Genomic DNA, 27,039 nt, shown 5'->3' on the forward strand with positions numbered 1-27,039 from the left:
GCATGTGTACATTCATTGCAGCACTATTCACAATAGCAAAGACATGGAATCAACCTAAATGCCCAACAACATTAGAATGGACAAAGAAAATGTAGTAAATATATACCATGGAATACTATACAGCCATAAAAAAGAACAAGATCACGTCCTTTGCAGCAACATAGATGAAGCTGGAGGCCATTATCCTAAGCAAACTACCACAGGAACAGAAAAACAAATACCACATGTTCTCACTTATAAGTGGGAGCTAAACAACAAGAACACATGAACACAAAGAGGGGAACAACAGGCACCCGGGCCTACTTGAAAGTAAAGGATGGGAAAGGATCAGAAAAAAATACTTATTTGGTACTATGCTTATTATCTGGGTGGCAAAATAATATGTATGCCAAACCCCCATGACATGCAGTTTGCCTACATAACAAACCTGCACCTGTACCCCTAGACCTAAAATAAAAGTTATAATTAAAAAACAGTGTCATGAGATACAAGTTTATGCAAATAGCCTCTTAAATTTTCTTAAACTTTCTGGTGATAAACACAACCACTTACATATTGGACTGCCTGGTTCAACTAATGTACACAAGTAATGGACTCCTTTTACCCTAGTGTTAGTGGAGAACACAATTTCCAGCTGTGTCTCATTCACTCATTTACTGGTTGATTCATTATTCAAATGTGTTGAGCTCTACTATGTGCCAGGTACTGATATTCTGGACTCTAGGAATAGAGTGTAATAAGACAAAGTCCTGTCTTTTATGGAGCTTGCAATCTAGAAGGAGAGACAGGCAAACAGCTAAACAAATAATATGTACTATGATAGCAGGTAGGTGAGGGCCAGATCACATAGGGCCATTCCATTAAAAATGTGGTCTGGATCAGCAGCATCAGCATCATCTGGGAGCGCCCTAAAAGTGCAGAATCTCAGGCCTTGCCCTAGACCTGCTGACTCATAATCTGTACTTTAACAAGTTCTCTAGTTAACAATTCCCTCTAGGGGGTTCTTCTGCACTGTGAAGCTGGAGGAGTGCTAATGCAGAGCAGTCATTCCCAACCCTAGGTCTGTATTAAGATCTCCTAGGAAGAAGTTAAATTACTGCTACCCTGGCCTCATTGCCAAAGATTCTGATTTAAGTGTTCTGGGGAATGTTCTAGGTGGTGGAATGTTTTCTAATTCCCCCAGGAGATTATCATATTTAGCCAGTTTCAGGACTACTACAGTAGGCTGTATTCTGGGGGTGAGGTGGGGATGGGAAACCCCAAGAGGATTGAGATCAGGGGAGTGATGTGACCTGATTTACAGAGCTGAGCAGCTGAGGCAAAGAGGGCTAGATTTTCTGCCTCTGTGTCTGATAGTCATAGTCTGCTCTGCAAGATGGGGACCATGATGTAATGTAGCCACCACACTGAGCTGAAGTGAAACCTAATACACATTCCTGGTTCACAAGCAGTAAATAACTCCACCTGCATGGAAGAAACCACAAAAACATATCAAGCCAAGATCAAAGTCAGATGCAATCATTTTTCTCATTACATACCTGGGGACCTTTACTTCCCACACCTCCTTTTTCTCCTTTCACACCAGCCTCTCCTCTTGGGCCCTAAGTACATAGAATTAAAGCATTATTTTTTGCCTAAAAGAGAACACTGAATATTAAATTGAATATTACAAGTAGAAATACTAAGTCAGTAACATGAACAGAAATGGGAAAGAGAGCTCCAATCACGCCTTTGCTTCCATCCTGGGCTGTGGAGCTCATTCTCATTTGTGCAGGAATATAAATGTCCAATCTGAAATTTAGGCAGTTGAGGATTTGCAGTCAAACTGACTGGGGCTTGGAAAAAATACTGAATGGTTGAGCTTTTCCATATTGCTTCCTACATTTCCCTACATTTCTTTTGTTAGAAAGAAAAATATTCCTTACAAATATAAATCTGAAACCAGAACATTTTAAGTTTTCTATTCAATAACCACACTGAAGACTGGTCATAAACAAGATATGGTATGTGGTAAGATGAAATCTGACTATTTTTACTTTTGGAATATTATACTGCCTATTAGCAGTGGCTTTCAAATGTTATGCAGAGAAACTTTCATGCTGTGTTTGGTTTTTGCCTCTGCTTTTAAATTACACCATTAAAAAAAATAAGTTTCTATAAAATGGAAGAAGGGATTCTGCAGTATTACTTGCTTAGCATGAAATAAAGCTAGTCAGTCTATTGAAATGCTTCCCCCACAACCCCAGTGGCAGCAACTTCTTGCTTGAAGATTTAAAAAAAAAAAAAAAAAGAGCTTTCCTCAGCTGGAAAGCAACAACAAAGAAAAGTAATCAAGCTAGGAAGAGATAAAGGTCCAAGGGGAAGACTGTTCACTGCTCTGAATCTTGGCAAAATGTGAACAAACTTTCCCTTCTGATGTTTAAGGATATTTTGCCCAACTTCCATGCAACAAGCTGCCAACATGTAATAGTTACTTTTTTTAACTATGTCGATTAAAACTTTGAAAAATAGCAGAGCCGTTGATTGTCATGCCTATGCCAAATAGTACACTTATTCCTCAAGCTTTCAAAACTAAGTTTGGAGAGGAAAAAAATGTTCTAACTTTTTTGTGGTCTGACCTTTCTTTCATCTCAGTATTTGCTAGGACTTCCTTTCCTTTATCATAATATTTTAGCTAAATTTTGCCCTCTCCGGCCCCTCATGTGACCCATCATGCAACCCTTCATGTGATAAGTGTAAAGAGCCAAGTATGGCTTGTTCCTTGCAAAGGAAAAAGTGCTGGAGGTAGCTCCCTGGAGAAGTGAGCTGGCAAGGGCAGGCTGAGTGCTGCACTGCAGATCACCCCACTGATGTCTCCAGCTGTCTTTCGAGCAATTCTTTCCTAAGAGTAAAGCCAATTTTTCTACATCATGAGCACCAAGATATGTAACACTGAACTATTACTACGCTAAATTGACCACAATTCCCAGATCTGAGGTTCAACATTTTCCTTGGCTCAAGCTCTCCCTGGAATATCCTACTTACCCTGAACCCAGTACACAAGGACCACTGCCTAGCTTGCTCATTCACTTTTCACTTCTTGACTGGGACAAAACTTAAAGCAGACCAAGTGTTGCATGAGTCCAAACTGTGTTGCTTCCTTACTTTATTACCATGAGAACTTTAAACATCTGGAATTCTGCAAGGGAGATTTGAGGGTTTCTATCAGGTCCTCAGATTTTTCCATTCCCAGATTCTTCTTTATATGTTCTCACACCCTGATTGGTCTTGATATGTACCTGAGGGCCCTTAAGTCCCAGGGAGCCTTCAAGTCCATCTGGTCCTGGGATGCCTACTGTTCCCTGTGGTGAGAAAGAATCAATCTGTTAACACTGTTTCCTGAAAATATTGTCTCCTTTACCTGCAAGCTTATAAATATTTTTTCAGTCACAATGTCAATGCAAGATCTTTGCAAAAAAAAAAAAAAAAAGGTGAAAAATAAATGCAAATACAAACAAAATAAAAATCTATAATCTCATCAAGCAGAGATAACCATAGCTAGTATGCTGGTGTATTTCCTTTCCATCTTTTTATATATGCATGCATGCACACATGCAGGCCCCACGCCTTTCCTATAAAATTTGTATTACATCTAATTTAACTATGTGGCCATAAAAACACTCAAAATTTAGTTCACATTTTCTTCAAACATCTTCAAGCATCTTACACAATTATATTAATATTTATATTCAAATCAAATACCTAGGGAACAAAAGTTGAGTATTCTCTTCATATTGTTCTTGAATTCTGTCACAGACAAGAATTATAAAAAGCATAAAGAATTCAAGAAGTTTATAATTTAGGCAACTATTAGGAGAGCCTAAGTTTATATTTCAGGTGTTATATAGTTGGATGTGATTAAATGTCACTTACAGATACCTTTTCCTAGAAATCAGAAAAATTTTTTTAACATCTTTTCTCTCCAATTTCATTTCATTTATATCATGCCATTTTACTGGGTAGATTCTCCTTTTTGCTGAAGTCTAACCTGGAAATGTGCTGTAGTCTGAATGCACACGTTTCTTCAAAACGCATATGTTGAAACTTAATCCTCCATGCAACAGTATTAAGAGGTTGGGCCTTTAGGAGGTGATTAGGTCATGAGGGCTCCATCCTCTTGAATGAAATTAGTGCCTTTATAAAGAGGCTCAAGGTAGCTGTCAGCCCCTTCTGCCATGTGTGGATGCAGCAAGAAGGCACCATTTCTGGAGTGAACAGCAAGCCCTCACTAGACACTGAATCTGCTCATGTCTTGATCTTGGACTTCCCAGCCTCTAGAACTATAAGAAATAAAATTCTGTTGCTTATAAATTACTAGTTTAAGGTAGTTTGTTACAGAAGCAGAAACAAAGAAAAAGTATGTGGGAGGGAGGGATAACGTCTGGATGGTAAGCTCTCTTTATCTAAAAGCGTCTATTTTACATTACTCATAGTTTAGCTAGGTGTAAAATTCTAAGTTAACAATTATTTTTCCACTGTACCTTCAGGATATTACTCCGTTATTTTCTGGCATGTATTATTGCTGAACAGAAGTTGCTGCAATCTAATTTGTCATTCTTTTCATGAGTAAAGCTATCTTTTCTCTCTGGTAGTTTTTAAGATGCTTTTTATCTTTAACATTCTGGAGTCTCAATGTTGCCACTGAGAATGGATTATTTATCCTCATTGTATTTTTAATCTGAGGATGTGTGTTTTATAAAATTATAAGTCACAACCACTCTTTCATAAATATTATGGGTTCATGAAACACGTACAATGTATCACCAACATGCACAATGAGAATGGGATATGGTTTTTGATTTAACCAACTTTTTGAACAAAATACTCAGAATATCCAATTTGTACAAGAGTTTTATTGTATTCTTTTGGCTTATATGGAGTTTTTTATAATTGTAAGTTTATATGTTAAATTAAAATATAAAAGAAGGGTCATCTACTAAGTTATTCAAGTTTGTACTTAAAATCCAAGCAAAGTTAAATTTAACAATAATTGCGCTAAGTACATCTCTGGCCATTATTTTTTATATAATGGCCAGAATAAAAATAAAATTTTTATTATTTTATTTTTAAAATATGAACTCTTAATATCTTAACCTAAAATTTTTCCAGCATTCTATTCCATAACCAATATCATCAGAAAGGGAAGTTTAGAGAGTTTACAGAGACTTTATTCCAGCTCCTTGATTGGATGCAATATTTGTCATTTGGAGTTAAGGGGAAAAATCATTGTACCTGTGGGCCTGTATGTCCCCTTCTGCCATGAGCTGCCTAAAATAGAAGAAAAAGGTGGATATCATTAATTCAGAAAAAATGCTTTTTATATATGATTTAAATTCATAATGGACACTTTAAGGCACCAACATACGTAACAATTCCCACATAGTGCTTACAACATTCAATTTTCCACTGTACCATGAAAGCAAAATACTGCTAAATCTAAATTTCTATCCTAGGGCAACTGAATATTTGTCTCCTTGAAATAACTGACAATAGAAATAATAGACAATTGAAATCTACAGATACTTATGAGAACAGACTGTGGTCAATAATTTGTTCTCTGTTACACTTTTACTAGAGCTGTTCCCAAGCTGCAAATAGACTTATTTGAATTTTATTGCTTTTATTTTTCCTTAAGCACTACCAAGGAATCCAGGAATCACGGGTAAACTAGCCAAAAGGCAGGAGGCCAGAGGAAAAACCGGGATAATTGACTCCATGTACTTTATAACAGATTAAGTTCAGACATAAAGATGGCCAAACTAATTTTATTTTTAAAAAGCCAAATAATATGCTCGCCTGAGAAAAATGAAAGAATTATCTCAAACATTCAAAACCTACTCAATCCAGTATATTAATATTCAATCAAAATGATGCTACATAATCAAGTGGGTTTTCCTTCCACTGTCATATGTAAGTGTAGGGTCCAGATATATTCTAAATCAATATTTCATAGACCTGGAAATCAAGAGACAATGACATTTTGTTGTCTAACTTAGGATCATTCAGTAATGTTATAGTAAAAGTAAAACCTAGCATTTGCAAAATTCAATAAAATCAGACATTGTCTTGATTGAAATTTGAGATGTTCTCCGAGAGGCCAGTATTTCAAACTTTAAATTCTGCTAATCATATTTCAGTCAAAATCTATTTGATATAGTTTGGCTCTGTCCCCACCCAATTCTCGTCTTGAATTGTAGCTCCCAGAATTCCCACATGTTGTGGAAGGGACCCAGCGGGAGATAAGTCAATCATGGGGGTGGTTTCCCTCATACTGTTGTCATGGTAGTGAATAAAGTCTCAGGAGATCTGGTAATTTCATAAGGGGTTTCCCCTTTCACTTGGCTCTCATTCTCTCTTGCCTGCCACCATGTAAGACTTGCCTTTCACCTTTTACCATGATTGTAGGGCCTCCCCAGCCACATGGAACTGTGAATCCATTAAACCTCTTTTTCTTTATAAATTACCCAGTCTCACGTATGTCTTTCTCAGCAGTGTGAAAATGGGCCAATACACTATTGTAATATAAGAAACAGACTGTATTTTGCAGAAATGATTAGGGGTCTTTATTTTATTTTTACAAAACTGATGAATCATCACGAGATGAAACCCTAAACCCTCTATCAGAGGGAGGAAAATAAGCTGTTTCCATTCCTTCAGCACATGGATTTGTCTGTTCTGATTCAATTCACTTCTCTTTTGTTCAGAAGAATATCAGTAGATATTTCCATGTGACAGACAGCAATAGATATTTTCATTTGAAAAATATACTACCCACAAAACACACTAGATGGGAAACATGGGAGCATAAAGATCACACACACACACACACAGTCCTGACCTCAGGGGACCCTCATTCTTTGGGTTTGGGAGGAGGAGATAAATATTACAAATATTTACAAGGCAAAGTATTGCAAATGCCATAAAAAAGGGGAAAGATAGAAATACAAGTTTTAAAGAAAGCAATCATACCCAGTTGGTCAAATCAGGAAAAGCTTCCTGGAAGAAGAGATTTTTGAGATGGGTGTTTCAGAGGATGGGCAGCAGTCCTACAGGCAGAGGATGTATCAAGTCTTTCCAGCAGAGGTACAGCCTAAGCTATGAAGTAGAAACAGAAAAACAGGAAGCATATTTGGTACTAGCAGTAAGGCCATCTGCGTCAAAAGTGTGAGAAGAAAGGGAAGTAGCGGGGTTACTAGGCTGAAAGGTCCCTACAACATTTAGCAGAAGCCACTAGGGTTTTTGGAGCTGGAAAAGTACATGGTCAGACCCCAGCTTTAGGTGGATACATCTGGTTGTGGTAAGAGGAACTGAATGGAACTTTAAATTCAAGCAAAATAAAGAGCTTCCAGTATGTTCAAGGGAAGTGGAACAGACCTCCATGCTCAAAAATCTGTCTCTGGCTTGCTGTTGCAATGTTTCAAACATCATCAACAAACATTTTTTTCCCTTGTGTCTTTAAGGTTTGATTTTGAAAGGGCTTGCTGAAAATAAATTATTGTAACACATATTGAGTCCTGTTCCCTTCCAGGAACTGGGCTGGGTGGTGGTGAACAAAATCTGACTCCTGACCCTAGTTAGTTTATAAGCCTAATGGATGAGAAAGACTTTAATCCGCCATTCACACAAATAATGAAAACATCTCTAGAAATGATCGTATAGCACCTTTGTTAATGGTTACTTGGGATTTTTTTTTTTTTTTTTTTTTTTTTTTTTTTTTTTTTTTTTTTTTTTTTTTTTTTTTTTTTTTTTTTTTTTTTTTTTTTTTTTTTTTGAGACGGAGTCTCGCTCTGTCACCCTGGCTGGAGTGCAGTGGCGCAATTTAAGCTCACTGCAAGCTCTGCCTCCCGGCTTCATGCCATTCTTCTGCCTCAGCCTCCCGAGTAGCTGGGACTACAGGTGCCCGCCACCACGCGTGGCTAATTTTTTTGTGTTTTTAGTAGAGAAGGGCTTTCACCGTGTTAGCCAGGATGGTCTCAATCTCCTGACCTCGTGATCCACCTGCCTCAGCCTCCCAAAGTGCTGGGAGTACAGGCGTGAGTCACCACACCCGGCCCGGTTATTCGGGATTTAAGCTCCAAATGAAAGTCATGGGAGAGATACATTGGGTTGCTATGAGAGAGAGAAAACAAGGAATATGGAAGACGATTTCGCAATTTTGCCTAAAATTTTCAAGGTTTTACATGAGAAAGATGAAATTCCAGAATATCTTAATGGTTTACCTGATGACTTGCAAACGTCTGATAACACATCTAGACAACATGACTTATCTGTAAACAGACTGTGAGTGGGCACATCAGGAAAGAAAATCTCCCCAAAGCGACCTGAGAAGAAGATGGCCAAGAACAGGGTACTCAGTCCCTCACTCCCCCAAAGCCTGGCTTTCTGGTTGTTTACAGGGCCCAATTTCCTGGATATAGAACCATCAGGATGGAGAATTATCAGGAAAAAAGCAGGACATTCTGAATGGTAAAACATCACATTAATACTGAGTCTTAATGGCAAGCATTTACAATGATGAACCATTGTCGGACACCACTTCAGGATGCCTGTAAACTAGTGCCAAGAGGGATGAAAAGGGCAAGTCATAACTAACAGCCCTCTAGACTAACTAGGAATGAAGGATATGCATTAATTTGAGGCTACAGTTGCTTCTCATTATCCTTGGCACAAGAATCTGTTCTAATTCTCAGGTTTGGCTCAGAAAGAGACGGCCCCCCCTCTTTCTTCCTCATCTCCCCCGCAGAGCTACCACATTCCTTCTTGTCCCTCCTTCCTGCCTTTCCCCCCAATTCATTATAGTCTGCTAGCATAGCACTGGCAACAGCTTATTAGCTCTACAGGTCCATCCCCTCTACAAAGTGATTCTCAACAGGAAGTGGGGTATTTAGCACCCTCCCTTTCCCCAGAAAACACTTAGCAATACCTGGAGACATTTTTCATTGTTACAGGTCGGGGGTGTTACTGGCAGCTAGTGGGCGGAGGCCAGGGATGATGTTATGATGTTAACACCATCATAACATGATGATACATAACATGAGTCTTCTACAATGCACAAGACAGCCCCCTACAGCAGAGAATTGTTTAACCCAAATGCCAATAATGCTGAGGCTGAGAAACCACACTCTACAACATGATTCTAAGTTCCTTGACAGGAAAGATGGTCTTAGTTAAGCTTGTAGTTGAGTTTATTTCTAGTATTTAGTAGTGTTGCTGGTGGACCTTAGGTGCTCAAATGAGTAAAGGTCAGATTTGCTGTTTATTTCCCCGCATGTCACTCCTACCACTGGTCACCCTCCAATCACTTACTCACTCAGCGGAGCCTAAGTGCACTGACAAGTCCTCCAAGCTCATTGTAACATTCATTTTAGAGTTCTGCAGTGAGCACTAGGTTTTTCTACTTTCTCAAAGAATGACTTTACTGTTATGAGAATGATACGTGCTGATTTAAAAAAATATTTGAATACAGAGAATACAGAAAAAAAATTTTTAAATCACCCAACTCCTCCATCTAGAAATGTTATGTTAATCATGATTCCTGACATCTTGTATACTCATTCTTACAGATAAAATTCTAAGTAGTGTTTTATTAAAATGCAACCATATTAAACTATTTTAAAATTAAAATATTACATCTAATTTTACTTGAATAGAAGAAAAAACAAAGAACAGAAATGTCAGGTGTTAACATGTCTTACATCTCTACTGTTTACCCTTCCATTTCTCCTCAAGCACTGCCAACTTGCTTTCTTCACTTTCTATGGTCTTGTCTATGTTGCAAACTGTAAGAACAATAATGTTATCTCACTTCTTAGAGACTCCGGAGAACTATTTGCCGGAATTCAAATTTTTCCTTGAATAATTCCTCTTCTAATGAGGCTTTGTCTGCCCTTTGCCCATGGTTTTCTTTCTCTTGCAGCTTTATGTCCTGATTAATCATCTAATTAATAAAGATTATTAATGTTCCTGACCATTCACCATCTTTGAATAGGACCACTTGTCTATTGAAGAAATTATGGGGATGTGTGGCTGGAACAGGGCTGGTAGCTTTGATACAGATATGTTGCCTCAAACACTTTCTCATCAAACGAATGATTTCTTTTTCCTTAGAGCTACATCGTCCTTCCACTATTGATGTTTAAGAGATTCATGGCACTCACATGAGGCCCCTTAAGTCATAGTTTCTCTGTGTTGTGATAGACACTGTTACCTCTCTCCTCATTGTTTGCAGCCTCCATGGTCTTGGTTGCTAGTTGTACATAATAAAAGTGGAATATTTTCCAGTTTCTCATTTTGCCTCCTCTGTTGAACTGTGGCCCTATGTGTATATTCCCTGCTTCACTCAAAATCTACCATGTCCCTGGATTTTGCTCACCAGTTTTTTCAGGACTATGGCAGTTAGTTTTGAAGAAATCTGATCCCTGGATGAGGTCACACTTGATGTATCAGCTTTCTAAATCCTTACTCATTAGGGTTGAGATTTAAAAACAGTTGGCCAGTATTTGTCACTATTTGCAGCTTGAAGCTGTGGTTATTCTTTGTTTTGCCATTTTTAATTTCTTTTGTTGTTTTTGGTGAGATGCACATAAGAGGAATAGTGTGAAAACAGCTTTACTCTGCCATTTCAACTGGAAGTCCCACTTTTACTCCTGAATGACATCTGAATCTATAACCCAAGATGGGGGTCATATTTCATGGGAGTGGTGTGGTTTAAATAATGCATAGCAATATTGCATTAGCCCCTGGAGGCTATAAAACAGTGAAAGTACATCCTTACATGCCAGGATTTCCTGGATGATATTCTTTAAGTTGAAAATATTTTCCAGGGGTATATAAGCTGACTACACCCTTTTAGAAAGTGAAATGAATAGCAAATGCATTTCTTTATAAGCATTGAAACTGCATTAGTAAAGCACTTTTCCAGCAATCAAATTCTGCATATTTTAAACAATCTCTTTTCGTTTTTCCTGCCTTGCAAAGAACACGGGTATGCTCCAAGATAAAAAAATATTTTTCGATGGAGTATAATAGCTGGTTCTGTAAACTTCTGCTCAGAAAAGACAATGTGTAATAAATGCAATATACTAAAGTAGTTTCTACTTGTGCTTAATTTTAAAACATTTTCTATTTGGGAGGGGGTGGCGGAAATTGAAGGCTGGATAACTACATAAAGAATGGAAAGAAAACCTAGCAAAATGAATTGAGACAGCCTAATTTAGACCCTGATGTAGGCATCTAAGTATATTTTATTGAAGTTATCTCTTCCTATTGAATATTTTATCATCTCTGTGCTTTTCTGCACACAAATTTTTTAAAGTACTTAACGAAAAAATAACAAATAAAAAACAAACCAAAACTGTACCCCCAATAAGCAAGTGACCCAATTTCACTCTCAGATATGCGTATAACAGGACTGACTTCTTTTCTTCCCCCCACCCCCCTTTTTTTTCCTTTTTTAAATTTTTATTTTTATTTTACTTTAAGTTCCGGGATACAAGTGCAGAACGTGTAGGTTTGTTACCTAAGTGTATGTGTGCCATGTTTGCTGCACCTATCAACTGTTCATCTAGGTTTTATGCCCTGCATGCATTAGCTATTTGTCCTAATTCTCTCCCTTCTCTTGCCCCCACAACCCCCAACTGGCCCTGGTATGTGTTGTTCCCCTGTGTCCATGTGTTCTCAATGTTCAACTCCCACTTATGAGTGAGAACATGCGGTGTTTGGTTTTCCATTCCTGTGTTAGTTTCCTGAGGATGATGGCTCCAGCTTCATCCATGTCCCTGCAAACGACATGATCTCATTCCTTTTTATGGCTGCATGGTATTCCATGGTGTATATGTACCACATTTTCTTTATCCAGTCTATCATTGATGGGCATTTGGGTTGGTGCCATGTCTTTGCTATCGTAATAGTGCTGCAATAAACATACGTGTGCATGTGTTTTTCTCGCAGAATGATTTATATTCCTTTTGGTATATGCCCAGTAATGGGATTGCTGGGTAAAATGGTAATTCTGGTTCTAGATCCTTGAGGAATTGTCATACTGTCTTCCACAATGGTTGAACTAATTTACATTCCCACCAACAGTGTAAAAGTGTTCCTATTTCTCCACATCCTCATGAGCATCTATTGTTTCTTGACTTTTTAATATCGCCATTCTTTCTTTTCTTAATAGTCATACAATTTGGCAGAGAAAGAATAGAATTTGGATTTAAAACGCTATCACAGGTGATCTCAACCTAGCTAGTAGGCCACACTTTGACCACTTTTCCCCTAGTTGGAGGCTTTTTTGGTTTTCTTTGCCCAGCTCTCTCTCCTGACTGGTGATCTGCTCTGCAGTCAGCACTTTCCTACCTCAGCTTCCAGGGCTTTCCCAAGTCCTTTGCCAGCCCTAGTCTGCGAGATGCCCTAAGTTAGTTTCCCCAAGGTAGTGAGCTCCAGCAGAACCATCCCACCCACTCCTCCAAGTCAGCCATTTTCACCACAATATAAGCCACCAGAACAGTGGGTCTCCTTGTCTAGAAGGGCTCTTACTGTCTTTCTTCTGGAGCCTGGTGTCCCGGGGGGGCCTGGCCAGCCTCTTCTACCCTGTCAAAGGAACAGACAGATGTGTGACGGCAATTATGCAGCATTGACAGAGTTCCTCTTTAACATCGACTTTTACTCCAGGGAGGATAGATAGGTTCACACACCAATGAGAGAGTTACCTTTCCTTTGGAAAATGGCATGAACTGTACTGATCATAAGTCACATTTCTATGCGAGTCATGAGGAATTGCAGGAAAAAATGCTAATGACATGGCTTCATCTGTTCATCATTCATCACTACTGTCTAAGTTGTATTTGGGGTATATGTCTCAGATAATTCAAACTATCCCTACTACATTGCCACAGTGTGGATAACTAAAGCATACTATGTGTCAGGTACAGCTACTACTGGTTTGGGTTTCTACTTTTGAATTGCTTGATCCATTTGGCTAATCAAACAGATTATTACCTTACTGTAAATAAAGTCTCATAATAAAAAGACTTGTATGATCACTAGATGATCACTTGAGATGATCATTAGATACAAAAGTACGCAATAATTTATGAGTCTCCTATGGGACTTACATTTACCACTTACTAATAATGGCAGATAATATTTACTGAAGGTTATAATGTCATTAAATATCATTAATTCCCATCATGACCTTCTAAAGTAGGCTATTCACCCTATTTTGCAGATGAGAAAATTGGGGTTTACAGGAAGTATCCCAAGGCCCAGAGCTGGTAAGCAATGGAGCATGAGATAGGACCTAGGGATGTCTCCAAAGCACAGTTCTTTCCAGTATATCATACTTCTTCCCTAGGTATAGCCATCAAGGGAACATTATCCAAGAAAATCCAGTAACACACATTTTTTAGATAACTATTTTTAAATACTGAAAACAGGTTTTGATGACCACATTGTGACTTATGAGATTAAGCCCAAGAACTTTTCTTGATTGTGTCGACCACGTCTATCCACCAGATCCTGTTCTTTTTATAATGTACTACTAATATGTCTTTTTAGGGTATGTTACCTCCAGATACTGGAAAGGCCAACAACTCTTTTGTTAGCACAGTTCTTTCTATCAGCTAGCCCTACATTTTAAGTTAGAGTTCCAATGTTTATATTCATGAAATCTCGAGGATGTGTCTTGGTGAATCAAGTCACCCCAAATTTAGAGAAGGAAGACAAGAATGTTTCTCAAATCCCAGAGTAGTACATGGCCAGGAGAAAAGATCATTTTGCTCCTAATAATAGTTTTTCTGTACCAAGAATATCCACTTTGATTCCAATTTTTTTGTTAAGCATTTCATGTTCTACCAATAAGAACTTAAGCCCCACAGTTGTTGCATCGCGATTTTACAAGCCCACATAATTACTTGTCTTCCACGTTCTCCTTTCAAGCCTGTGGGTCCTTCTATGCTATTATCAACTCCAGGAGCTCCCTAAAAATAGAAAATAAAGAGAAAAATTAATATATTTGAACGTTTCTCCTTAAAAATATAACTTATGTATAACACTTAGCTATCTCTCAGGAAGTTGACAAGTCCAACCCATTTGAAAGCAGAAATAGGTTAAAATTACAGACGGCTTACAAGTATTTTCTTTTCCTCCTGTGTTTGACATTATCAGAGAGAGAATGGAGACCTAAAGTGTGTGTGTGGGGAGAAAGAGCTCTCCAGAGAAGGCACAGCTAAGGCAAGCCAGGGTGATGTGACTCATGTGCATGGCAACTCTTACCCTGGGTCTGGAGGAAACCCCTCTTGTTACTGCCACCCCTTCTCTTAACTTTTCCTCTTTTTTCTTGGAGGCTACGCGAAGTTACACTTGAAAGTTGGCAGATTTTATTCTACCATATCCTTGGGAAAAGACAAACATTTGTAACGGGTTCCACCCTGATAATGTAATAAGCACACTAAGTGACACTGAAGACACTACCTGCCACTGGCTCCCTCTTTCTCTTCCTGGACACCTGGGCACTCCCACATGCTACTCCCATATGTTCACCCCTACTTTTCCAGTTTTCAAAAAATCCTGAAATTTTGAATTTTTCCCACACTATTCATGCAAATATTTCCCGGAAACTCACTGAAAACAAGCATACATTGTGGGATATGTCTTTAGCAGGCCAAACCAAAGTCTTTCTTGCTTGAGTCGTACGAACCACAAACAGAGCTGTGTCTCCATGATGCTGAGACAATCAATCGAGCTAGTCAATTCAGTCAATGCTCCAATAAATTGAGAGAGGACAACAATTATCCAGTCCTGCTGAGTGCCAGCTATGAGGCTGCTGGGCTGATAGCAGCTCAGATTTCCTTCATCAATCAATAAGTAATTTGCAGTCACCAGCAGGGGCATATCATTGTTCCTGATACTTAGTAAGCTTTTTAAACAAATGGTTTTGTACTTACAGAGCTTGTAAGTTAATGGGGTGAAAAAGATGGGTTTGGAATTTACTTTATAACACTGATATTACTAAAATGTAGGTGAAAAATTGCTTCTTTCCTCCACCTACCAAAGCCAAATGTCATTTTCTGCATCTTCTTTTTCTCCCTTAAGTTTAAATATTTGTCTCTTAAGTTCTCCAAGCAGGGTATACCTCAATTACAATATCAGAAAATTGTATTTTGGTGGAAAAGGCAAGGAAGGAAAAGGAAGGTCACGTAAAGTCCAGAATTTTATTTCACTGGACATAAAAGCCTCTTATTATAGTTCAATTCTAAACTACTTGAAGAGATAACATAAAAAGAATCACATACCAGCACTTTTACAGAATAGAACAACCCAAATTGCATATAGACAGTTGGTCAATGTGAATATGAACCGATTTAGTCTTTCTATATGTATACAACTGGGTAAAAAAGCATTATCTTCCACAAATTTACAATTAAACATGGGTTTATAATAATATATTGTCAAAATGAACCTTACTATAGCCTCTGTAGATCAGACAAATGATTTAACTGTTTTCCCCCAATATTTCCTAAGATTAAAAAAACACTTTCAGTCAGTATGGGAAATTCCAAACAGCTCGTCAAGATGGGAAATTCCAAACAGCCGAATGCACTTCCATGTGATCATAAATCCTATCTGAATAAGCTTAGGGTTTCCAAAATTTGCATCATTTACATGCTTTCCTAAGAATAAACTGACCATGTGTGTTCTATTTATTTATCCCCAATTTTTCCTGAAATAGTAATGCACTGAAGCCACATGTAAAAAAGCATAGAGTTGTTTTACAGTTGGAAGTCATAGAGCATTTCTTTTAAAATAGAAAGCTCTTTACATTATTCAGACTCTTTAAAATATGTTACATAATCACATGATCTTTAGCAGACAATTTAGGAGAAATTCTGATCAAAATCAGTGGAAGTTATATGGCAATGCCCCAAATGAATTTTTGGTCATCATATATGGATGACTGAAATGTCTTTGTATTTGAACTAATATTTCTAAGTTGTGCTTATATGTGGATAGTTCTTTGGCTCTAAATTAGATTCTTTGAAGTTTGAAAATTCTCAGGACACCATTATCAGAAGATGTCACTTAGTCAAGAATGATTTCTTTATGCGCAAATTCCTCTGTTTTTAAATACAGTTGCCTAACATTCACATGTTCATATATATTGCATTGAATTCCTTCTGTGATCAACCCATTGTATACCAGAGGTTATATCAAAGAAAACAAAAATCCTCATGAGATTCCCAGGTGTCCCACATCCTTATCAGCACTTGGTATTGTTTTTTATAAATTGTAACTATTCTGATGAGTGTGTAGTACTGTTCTCATACATTGCTAGTGGGAGTATAAATAAATACAAACTTTTGAAAACCATCTGACTGTAAAGACAATCTGAGTATGGCCACACACATTATAATCCAGAAATTCTACTCTTAAAATATAGACCCAATATAAATATGTACAAAAGTGCATCAAAAGACATATATAAGAATATTCATAGCGGCACTATTTATAAAAGCAAAAACTGGGAACAACCCACATATCATTAGTGTAATGAATAAATCATGGTATATTCACACAATGAAATACTATGCAATGCAGCCACGAAATTGAATGAACTATTGTTATATACAACATCGATTCATCTTACAAGTATAAAGCAAAAGAAGCCAGAAAAAAAGAGCAGACACTTATATGATTCCATTTATATCAAGTTCTAGAACATGTAAAACTGATTTATAGTGACAGGATAGTGATTACCTTGGGGAAGGTGAGTAGTGGCTGCAGTGAGCATGAGGGGGCTTCTGAGATGCTGGTAATGTTCTATTTCTTTACCTGGTGGTGACTACACAGGTGTATTCACATTCATTAAGCTGGGTATTTATAATTCAGGGACTTTTCCGATGTATGTTACAGTTCAATAAACATTTTAAAACAAAGCTAAACCTTAATTCATTAAGGTTTTGGAGACTTACTTAAGTGTGGGTATGGTGATGAAAATCCCATAGTACTGACGTTCTATTGGACTTGGCATATTCGCTATATATTGGTGAGTGTCTTTTTTTTTTTCTTTAACATGGGTCATGCCTACTCAACTGGGCTGTGCCCCTGCATGAGCGGTGCCTTTATGTCATAAGTTTTGCCTAATATAATTCTACTTGGCCTGGGTTACAGGAAATGAGACTGATATTCTTGAGAAAAATTCTTGGAGAACTGATAGTGGTTTGGCTGTGTCTCCTCCCATATCTCATCTTGAATTGTAATAATCCCCACATGTCAAGAGTGGGGCCAGGTGGAAATAATTGAATCATGGGGGTAGTTACCCCCATACTGTTCTTGTGGTAGTGAATAAGTCTCACAGGATCTGATGGTTTTATAAATGTAAGTTCCCCTGCACACGCTCTCTTGCTGCCACCACATAAGATATCCTTTTGCTCTTTCTTCATGATTGTGAGGGCACCCCAGCTATGTGGAACTATGAGTCAGTTAAACCTCTTTCCGTTATAAATTACCCAGACTCACGTATGTCTTTATTAGCAATGTGAGAACAGACTAACACAAGAACAGAAAAAAAAGACATGGCTTTGTTTCTCTCACTCTGTCTGTATTTTGAGGTGCTTGGAAGATAATGAAGTGGACCAGAATTTCTTCATTGTTTTGAAGCACAAGAACAATTCTGAGTATGTATTTACAAAATTGCATTTGCAAAAGACATGCAAGGGCTTTTTACTGCTCATACTCATTCAGTATATGAAGGGGATCTAGCACAGCTACCTGAATTTAAAATTTTACAATCATGCCCGTGGTGTTTTAAACTCAGGGTTACTATTGTAGTACCTTGAAATTGAGACTCCCTATCAGAAGTACTGATGGGGATCAAGCCCTAACTCCAGTTCGCAGCCCATGCACTTACGGGATCCCCTCGCAGGCCCTTTGCTCCATGGTCACCAGGAGTCCCTCTCTTCCCTGGGCTTCCCTAAAGTTAATACAAATCAGAAGAAGAACAAGACAAGAAATTTTAATAAAATTAATAAAAACAGAGCTTTTCTTCTTTGTGAACAATTAAATATTTTTCTACCAAGGCTATTTTTAAGTTGGAAAGATGAACAACCAAAAAAATTAGTTTCAAGCAACATATAAATAATAGTGAACTCAGTTATTTGCCACAGTGGTGAACTCTGTGTTCCAGACACACTTGTCATCTTGTTGTTTTTTACAAATATTCTATGAACCAGGTATTCCTTATTATCTTTCTTTTATAAGGCAACTGAGATTCAGAAGGAATATGCACTTTGCCCAAGATGGTTGTTTCTGACTCAACTGTTCACACTCTAAAAACAAAGTAGAGGATGAAAATATGGCTGCTGTTGATATTTATTCTAGGTGGGAATCAGTGAAATTCACTCTTCAATGTGCTGCCTGGCACCACTGACCCTTGTCAACACCCCACTTCTATTCTTACTATCGTAGTTGCTTGTCATTGATGGCCCCAGTTCTCCACCTCTCCCTATTCCTGTGTCCTTTGCCATGTAACTCTACAACGACTTCCAACTGTGGTGGGCAAGATTCCCTTCCTCAGAGTTTGGCAATATGCACTGATTTGGCCAACAGAAAGAGATGCAAGTGTTGAGACAGTTCTGAGCCTAGGTCTGTAAGAAGGCCTGAGAGTTCTAGTATGTTTCCACTTGCTTTCTTGTGCTTCTGCCATGGGCATAAAAAGGTCGTGGCTAGCATGGTTAGGCTAGCTCCTGGTCCCAGGAGGGTAAGTGATATATGGAGTAAAGCCCCTGGCCACCTTACAGACATGAGCCATGTCCAGCCTCAATCAGCTGAACCCCTCAGAAACATAAGAAATAAATGTTCATCATTGTATGTGATTGAGGTCTTATGACTGTCACAAAACAGTTTTGTAGCAATAGCTGACTGAGTAGTTATTCTACTCTGTTAATCACACCCTTAATCCCCAGTACGATTTTTATGTTCTTCCTTTTTAAATCCCTACCTGGGATCCCTCATTACCCTTTTCTCCTTTTCTTCCAGGAAGACCATTATCACCCTAAAAAACGTGAAGGGAAAGCTATTAATAGAATTCTCATTTTCATAATGGTAAATAGCTCAGAAGGCTCTCTATGGTACAAGAAGGCTCTACCTGTTCTCCATTTAATCCATCAATTCCATTTTCCCCAACTTCTCCCTGAAAAGATAGATATGATTAGAGCAGAGTATATCACATGCATGTGGAAAGAAGTCAGATGCCAAACAAAAACTCTCTTTTTGTGTTTCACATACAGCCTCTTTGTGAGGCTGGACCTGGGTAATATTAAAGATTACTCAGTAATAGAAACGATCAACAAATAATATATATTGCCTATAATGAATGAGAAGAAGAAACAAAATGAAATGGCTGGCAATAAAAAAGGAAAGTCAATGACAACTTTATTTGTATAATTTACTGATAAATAATCTCAAAAATAAAAATATTTCTAGATAACATATGCATAGGTAAATGGATGTGCCTGGTACCATACCTCCTGTCCATTTAGTCCCCTGTTTCCCTGAAAATAAAAGGACAGTAATAGTTAGCGTAGGAAAATGGAATTAATATTGAGAAAACTCCACATTCTTATGCAATCCTTACCTTAGGACCTTTGGTGCCATAGCATCCCTTAATACCTTGCTCTCCCACTGGTCCAGGGGCTCCTCTTTCTCCCTGAGAAAGGGCACATATCCAAATGAGCTTTTTCTATTGTAATCTGGGATCTGTCTTGAAAACTTGACAAGTTTTTTGTTACCAAAAAAAGTGTGAATGCTCATGGTTCACAATCCAGAGTTCTTGCTTATAAAAACTAAGAGTAGAAATAAATCAGAGATACCCTGATGATAGATAGCCCTTTGCTTTGGATCCCACTTGCATACTGCCTGTGTGAGGCTTCTCTCTCACCAAGTGGTCACCAAGTTATGTCCTTCCAACCTTCTTAACATATCGAGTCATACTGTCCTAAGCACAAATTAGGACCTGTCTTGCACCTATGACGGCAAGACTTACCTATAACCTTCACCTTATCATCATCTGTAATGTTGCTTGAGTGTGCTTTCTAAACACTCCCATAATTTTGACCCCTGTGCTTCCCACCATTCAGTGACTGCCCATTAACTAGAAGACACAATCCAAATCTTCAGCAGGGGATTCAAGACTCCCAATAACCTGAGTCTTACTTGCCACATATATCTTCCTCCTGCAGTGACCTGGGTTCCATCCATGTTGACCATGTGCCATCTTATGAACATGATCTTCTCTGACTCAGATACATGCCCTTGAACATACTGTTCCCCCAAACTTTGCCTGTAGAAATTCCTATTCATCCTTCAAATGTCTGCCCAAGTACTACTCCTTGTTTGTAGCATTTCCCTCTCAAGCCCCAACTTTAGCTAAGGCTGTTAGGTAACTGAGTTGTTCTGCCACACTCCTTTGCATGTCTCTATACTTCTAGTCTAGCCCTTGTGTATAATAACCAGAATCACTGTTGTCTCATTTGCATTTCTACTAGTTTGAAAGTTTCCTGGAGGTAGAAGCCATATTTTTCCTTTTATTTTTCTTATTGCTGAAGCCTACAAATATATGTTAAGTATCTGATCATCTGCCAGGCACACACGTACGTAACATATATTTGTTGAATGAACCAATGAATATGTTAAAGTGTGAGGTCTTTGATAAATAATGTAGTAAATGGTAAGATGTTTAATATATAATTGGTAAACAGATGTTTGGATGGATTGATGGGAAGATGGAAGGATGAGTGAATGCAAGAAAGAGTGGGGTCCTTGATACACAATGTGGTGAGTTGGTTTACCTTTATAGAATGCTCCAGAATGGGGGAAACAGCAGTGATTCAACTCCCCTAGTGAAGAAGGTTACTTCTGCATTGAATTCATTGTGCAATGTTGGTGGGTAGTCAAAGAGGAGACAATAGGTCAATAAACCACTAATGACCACCAGAAGCAAAGCACAACGAGCACAAAGTAAGATCTGAGATTCTGTACACGAATCCTTAGAATCTCACCTTTCTTGCTTCCCTCTGAATTGACTCAAGGAAGTTCATATTGTAGATGTTTTTAGGGATAAATGGAGGTAAAAAAGAGCCTTGACTTACAGCCATTCCCTCCTCTCCCAGGTAGCCTTCACTGCCTTTAAAACCTGGAGGTCCCTGGAAATAAGAAAAGGAAGAAAACGTTTGCATCTATGGACCAAAAATCAGAGGTAACCAAACCAAATTCAGCTTTACAGTTTTACTTCATGTGGAATAGTAACTGTTTCAAAAAAATAGTCCGTCCTTCCCAATTAGGTTGCATTTACACACATGAAAAGAAATGGAATTTTGGCCGGGCATGGTGGCTCACGCCTGTAATTCCAGCAATTTGGGAGGCCCAGGCAGGCAGATCACGAGGCCAGGAGATCGAGACCATCCTGGCTAACACGGTGAAACCCCATCTCTACTAAAAATATAAAAAATTAGCCGGGCATGGTAGCAGGCGCCTGTGGTCCCAGCTACTCGGGAGGCTGAGGCAGGAGAATGGAGTGAACCTGGGAGGCGGAGCTTGCAGTGAGCCGAGATCGCCCCACTGCACTCCAGGCTGGGCGACAGAGCGAGACTCCATCTCAAAAAAAAAAGGGACAAAAAAACCAAACGCCGCATGTTCTCACTCATAGGTGGGAATTGAACAATGAGAACACCTGGACACAGGAAGGGGAACATCACACACCGGGGCCTGTTATGGGGTGGGGGGAGTGGGGAGGGATAGCATTAGGAGATATACCTAATGTAAATGACGAGTTAATGGGTGCAGCACACCAACATGGCACATGTATACATGTGTAACAAACCTGCATGTTGTGCACATGTACCCTAGAACTTAAAGTATAATAAAAAACATATATATATATAAAAGAAAAAAAATGGAATTTTGAGACAAGTGTCCAGTTAACTCAAGGGGGTGTCAATCATAATACTGTAAATCTGGGTTTATATATAGTTCCAGAGCTTCTTTCTAAACAAACATTCAAGTCAACACAGCTATATTTGCCACTGATAAACTAGAATTATTCTCCCTTTATTAAAAAATCTTTTAGGATTTATGCTACACATAGAAAAATAGACCACACACCTTTCTTTCCATTCTTTCTGAGCCTTGTTTTTTTAAAAAATCTACCACTCTCTTTACATGAAGCTGAAACATTCAGGAAATAATTAGTCCAAAAACTTTCAGAGACATATTCAGAGACATAGCCCTGGTGATTTGGGAGTTATAGTGCTATCTATAAATTATTCCAAAATAAAACACACGTATTGAATAAAACACAAACGGTATTGAAATCATTATAACATATCCACCGTGTTTATATGTATTTAAACATTTCTTAAAGTTCAAAATAATATTTTTACATAAGGGTACATATACTTTTTCTGGTTAGGAAATATATGAATCAATGTGGTTGGTTTCTGTTTTTAAATAATGAGCCTGTTTTTGTTTATATATCTGGGATAACATTTTGACCTGGCTTAAGATGAATGAGACATCTTAATATCTTTTGCTATAAGAGAGTGATCTGATCAAGCCTGGTTTTCAGCAGAGTACACAAAGTATCTTCTGCTTGATTTTAATAACTCTGCCATCATTAAAAATGAATGCTGAAATGGGTTATTCACATGGAGGAGGCTTTCATTATTCAACATGAGGAATTACAGCTGATTTTTCTGCATCAATGTCATCGGTACTAGAATACTGGATAATCAAGGATCTTCACAGTTGTTTCTCCTGAGTCTTCCACAAAAACTTTTAAAAAAGACTCCAATTTAGAATGCCAAGGAAAATCCATGACTAATTTAACATATAAAAAGAGGAGTATAATAAACTCTTATATAAGAGGCTCTATTTAGAAGTTAAAAATCACCCCTTATTTCTACTTAAACCCATGTCTGAAGGACATACTACAACTCAAAGTAACCCATAAATCTGAACTAAAATCACCCTTTTCCCTGGTGGTCCAGGATCTCCCATTGTGCCATCTCCTCCAATGCACTTGCAGAACAAACAGCAGCATGTCCTTTCAGCAACATTGACCTTGGGAGAGGGTAAGAAATACATTACATTTGGTGGTATTGCTTCCAAAATCTCGTATACAAGTTCAACCATGCGATCCAGACTTCCACCACAGTTTCAGAAGCCTGGTCACCATTCAAATGACTGTGCTTTAGAAAGAATGCATGAAACTTTTTTTTTTTTTTTTTTTGCTTCCATCTTTCCTTCCATCATCTGCACTCTCCACCATTTCAGGTATTCCAAATCAACTCAAAAATGTTTCCGTGTTTTCAAATTGGTATCAGTTTAGCTGTGGCAAACTGACTGCATGCCAACTGATGTGGTTTTCTGTCCCTGCCCCATCTCACCCTAGCACTGACCATGATATTGTCGATTTCCCTATACATTTCTGCCCCAAATAATTTGTTCAATAAAATGAATGCATGCTATTTTCCTCATTTTGTGAAATCTTGGCTAGAGAATTTAGACAGTGCCCAATGCAACATTTCTTGGAACTAAGTCCAATGGTTAACTCTTCCAAAACAATTCTGATAAGATTTCAAAAACACAAATTACACGTGCAACATTTTGGAAGCACTTGCTATAGGGGATTGGGGAACAGGAGAATATTCCTCTTTATACTCTGGTAAAAAAAATCCATATTGTATGTTTTAAAACATTAATAAATGTCATCCTGGACTTACCTAGCCATCCCCTGAATAGATGACATATTATTGCTTTACGTTTTTACAATTAACTCACCAGATTTACTTTCAGAAAAAGTCTATTTTCAAATAAATGTTATACTTCACTTTAGTGGGGTAGAACCAATCTTTGTATTGTGAAGTTTCCCAATAAATTTCTAGTGCAATGAAAAATGAAAATCTGTTGTTATAGTCATTTAGCAATTTTCTCCCTTTGATTGTTTCCTACTATATAATGTTCCTTTTCTGACATTATGAAATTCTTTTTCCTGACAATTTCAGAAAAATCAATCAAACTGGAAATGTGTGAAAGCAAACAATAACAAAATGGATACTATGATTTTATATTAGATAACATCAATTTTCTTTAGATCACTAAAATTCTACAGCATCAAATCTATTACTATTAACATTAAAACTGATCTATGATTAAGTTTTTCTTGTAGAGTGTTCCGTTTATATGATATACGAAAACTGACAGGTTTGTTTGAAGAATTTCCTTCTTCTATGAATTACCAAAGAGATTTCAAAGAGTAGTCCCACAGGAAAAAAAAAAGATACATTTTGTAGAAACACTGTCTTCCCATGTAGAAAGGAATTCCAACAAAACTTTCATATTCTTTATGTAATTATTTTTACATAATTACAACACTGAACAAGCTGCTTAAATACCTATGTGTATATGAATTTTATAGGTGGAAAATAGCAGGAGCTAGCACTTCCTTGGAAAGTGTTCTCATATACCGATTAAAGATTTTGTAAGTTATAAGCAAATTACAAAATTACTAGCAATTCTTTAAAGTAGAGCCACACAGAGCTTGCTGACGCTTTACCACTCGAGTTTGAATTCTCGTATGTTTTTGAAAGAAATAACGATTGAGATGCATCTTACACAGGCGTTAGGTTTAAAAATAGAACATAAGATGAGGTCAGGAGTTCGAGACCAGCCTGGCCAACATGGCGAAACTCTGTTTCTACTAAATATACAAAAATTAGCCAGGCATGGTGGCGGGCGCTGGTAATCCCAGCTACTCAGGAGGCTGAGGCAGGGAGAATTGCTTGAACCCGGGAGGCAGAGATTGCAGTAAGCTGAGATCACAACACTGCACTTCAGCCTGGGCGATAGAGCAAGACTGTCTCAAAAACACAAACAGAACATAAGGTAGAAATCTCAAGGAGTCACAACCCCTAATCTTTCAAGTGCTCATAAAGTACAACATGTGAGCTTCACTGTCACTAGGCACTTCCTCCAGCTTTAGAGCAGATTGCTCTTTCTCTAGTTGAACTCCAAATGTAATTTGCTTTCATTTACAGGCCTTGTCCCAGGAAAAATACACATCTAAAACACTAGAATTGCACTCAGTACGGAAAGCTGTTATGCCTAGGATCTGCAAGGGGTGTGAAAACTGGCTGGTGGAGGTAATGGCCGATTCATGCTCGCATCTCAGATTCTTGTCACTTAGGTTCTTTGGCTATAATTTGGAATTGATTGTGGGTGCTATTTAAATTTTCTTCTTTTTCCCTCTTTCCTCCTCCTCCTATTTTCACCAAGCGTATAAATTAAACATGCTTTGACATCTCTTTACTGTACTACATTTCTTCCAAACAAACCCTCTTAGGCTGTTCACTAATTCATAAAAACCTTTCTTCACTCCCAAATAAACACAGTAAGTTCAAATTCTTAAGCATAAGTATTAAACCTATATACAAAATAATTGAAAATTTAAGCTCACCAGCCTTTTCAGAATAACTTACCAGCTGCTTTGACAGCCGGCTTCCAAGATCTCTCATGCCAATAGAGAGCTGTGTCCTGTACTCAAATCCTTTCCCAAATTCAATATAGGGAAGATCAGCCAAGTCACTTGAATCAGCAGGTCCATCCAGAGCAACAGTTATGAGGGCATTCAGGCCTATCCAACACAGTTTACAATGTTCCAGGTGAGGTGGGTTTGGTTACTTTAGTTTTTTGCAAGCATATTTAAATTGTTATTCTCAGTGAACAGCTGCAAGAAGAACAGTCAGTTTACTGTCCACTTCCCCCAAACACATGATGTAAACCTGACAAGTGACAAGACTATAATAAGAGCACAAAAGGAATTACGTTTTTCAAAACTAATTAAATTGGAGACGGGGAAAATTGTAACACAACTTCCAGTTCCCTGATTTGAAGGAGACAGTTCTAAAAGAGCTACAGAGCGTGCTAAAGTACAGAGAAACTCACACACCAAGAAAAAGTCCAGCCTGGGCAACATGGCAAGATTCCACCTCTACAAAAAATTTACAAAATTTTACAAAATTAGCTGGGCATGATGGCATATGCCTGTGGTCCCAGCTACATGGGAGGCTGAGGTGGGAGGATCGCTTAAGCCTGGGAGGTTGAGCCTGCAGTGAGCTGTGATTGTGCCCCTGCACCCCAGCCTGGGCAACAGAGCAAAACCCTGTCTCAAAAACAGAAAATACATGTTCTACATTTCTGCCACTCAGTGGGGGATCCTTGAAGCAGCAGCACTGGCGTCACCTGGGGGCTTATCAGAAATACAGAATCTTAAGCCCCATCCCACACTTACTGAATCAGAATTTGTATTTTAACAAAATCCCCAGGTGATTTGTATACACATTCAAGTTTGAAAAGCACAGCTCTGCATGATCTGATAAGACATCAATAACCCAGTTGCAACTATAAGTAGTAAAAGAGTCACAGGCCTATTGTCAGGCAATTAGGAACAGATGACACAATCATTCAGGAGCTGTGGCTAGGAGGCTTTGGGGTTTTATGAATACGATTACTTCAAAGAAAACTGTTGGTTAAGGACCAACACAGGGTTGCCAATGACTTACTTTGCTAGGTAAGAATATTAAATAATGATGGTAATAAATCTGACAGTCATTATGGTGGAGGAAGTAATTCAGCAACAAGAGTGCTATCATTTGTTGATAGAAACTGTGTGCCTGGGAAATGGTTAAGTGCTTTATATGCATTATCTTATTTGTAAGGCTCAAATGTAACTCTGTTGGTACGTATAATTATAGTCCTATTTTACAGACAAGCAAACAGACTTGGAGAGGTTAAATGATTGCCTGTAAGTGGTATTTTTAGGTTTTTCACCCAGATAGCCTAATTCCATAGCCTACATTCAAAGGAGATTTTGACAATAAAAATGTGCTAAAGATATAATCTTGGAATAAAGGGCAGTCTTAAAATCAAATACATTTAGCTTCATATAAACCT

At 38.1% G+C, this 27,039-nt stretch overlaps 1 protein-coding gene across 1 annotated transcript in view; it reads right to left on the reverse strand.

The window, feature by feature from the left end:
- The window catches only part of COL6A6 (collagen type VI alpha 6 chain), a 111,772-nt gene that overhangs the window by 58,138 nt on the left and 26,595 nt on the right, over window positions 1-27,039 (reverse strand). The window contains exons 10-22 of the mRNA XM_032143569.2: window positions 25,566-25,720; window positions 23,056-23,148; window positions 21,180-21,233; window positions 19,667-19,738; window positions 19,557-19,583; window positions 19,178-19,222; window positions 19,031-19,084; window positions 17,942-18,004; window positions 13,947-14,012; window positions 12,571-12,624; window positions 5,272-5,307; window positions 3,279-3,341; window positions 1,539-1,601 (exon numbers count right to left, since the gene is read on the reverse strand). Coding sequence (XP_031999460.1) covers window positions 1,539-1,601; window positions 3,279-3,341; window positions 5,272-5,307; window positions 12,571-12,624; window positions 13,947-14,012; window positions 17,942-18,004; window positions 19,031-19,084; window positions 19,178-19,222; window positions 19,557-19,583; window positions 19,667-19,738; window positions 21,180-21,233; window positions 23,056-23,148; window positions 25,566-25,720 — 845 coding nt within the window. The remainder of the gene's footprint in view (window positions 1-1,538; window positions 1,602-3,278; window positions 3,342-5,271; window positions 5,308-12,570; window positions 12,625-13,946; window positions 14,013-17,941; window positions 18,005-19,030; window positions 19,085-19,177; window positions 19,223-19,556; window positions 19,584-19,666; window positions 19,739-21,179; window positions 21,234-23,055; window positions 23,149-25,565; window positions 25,721-27,039) is intronic.

The sequence above is a fragment of the Hylobates moloch genome, unplaced genomic scaffold (genome assembly GCF_009828535.3).
Source record: "Hylobates moloch isolate HMO894 unplaced genomic scaffold, HMol_V3 SCAFFOLD_22, whole genome shotgun sequence".
In the NCBI taxonomy this organism is placed as follows: Eukaryota; Metazoa; Chordata; class Mammalia; order Primates; family Hylobatidae; genus Hylobates; species Hylobates moloch.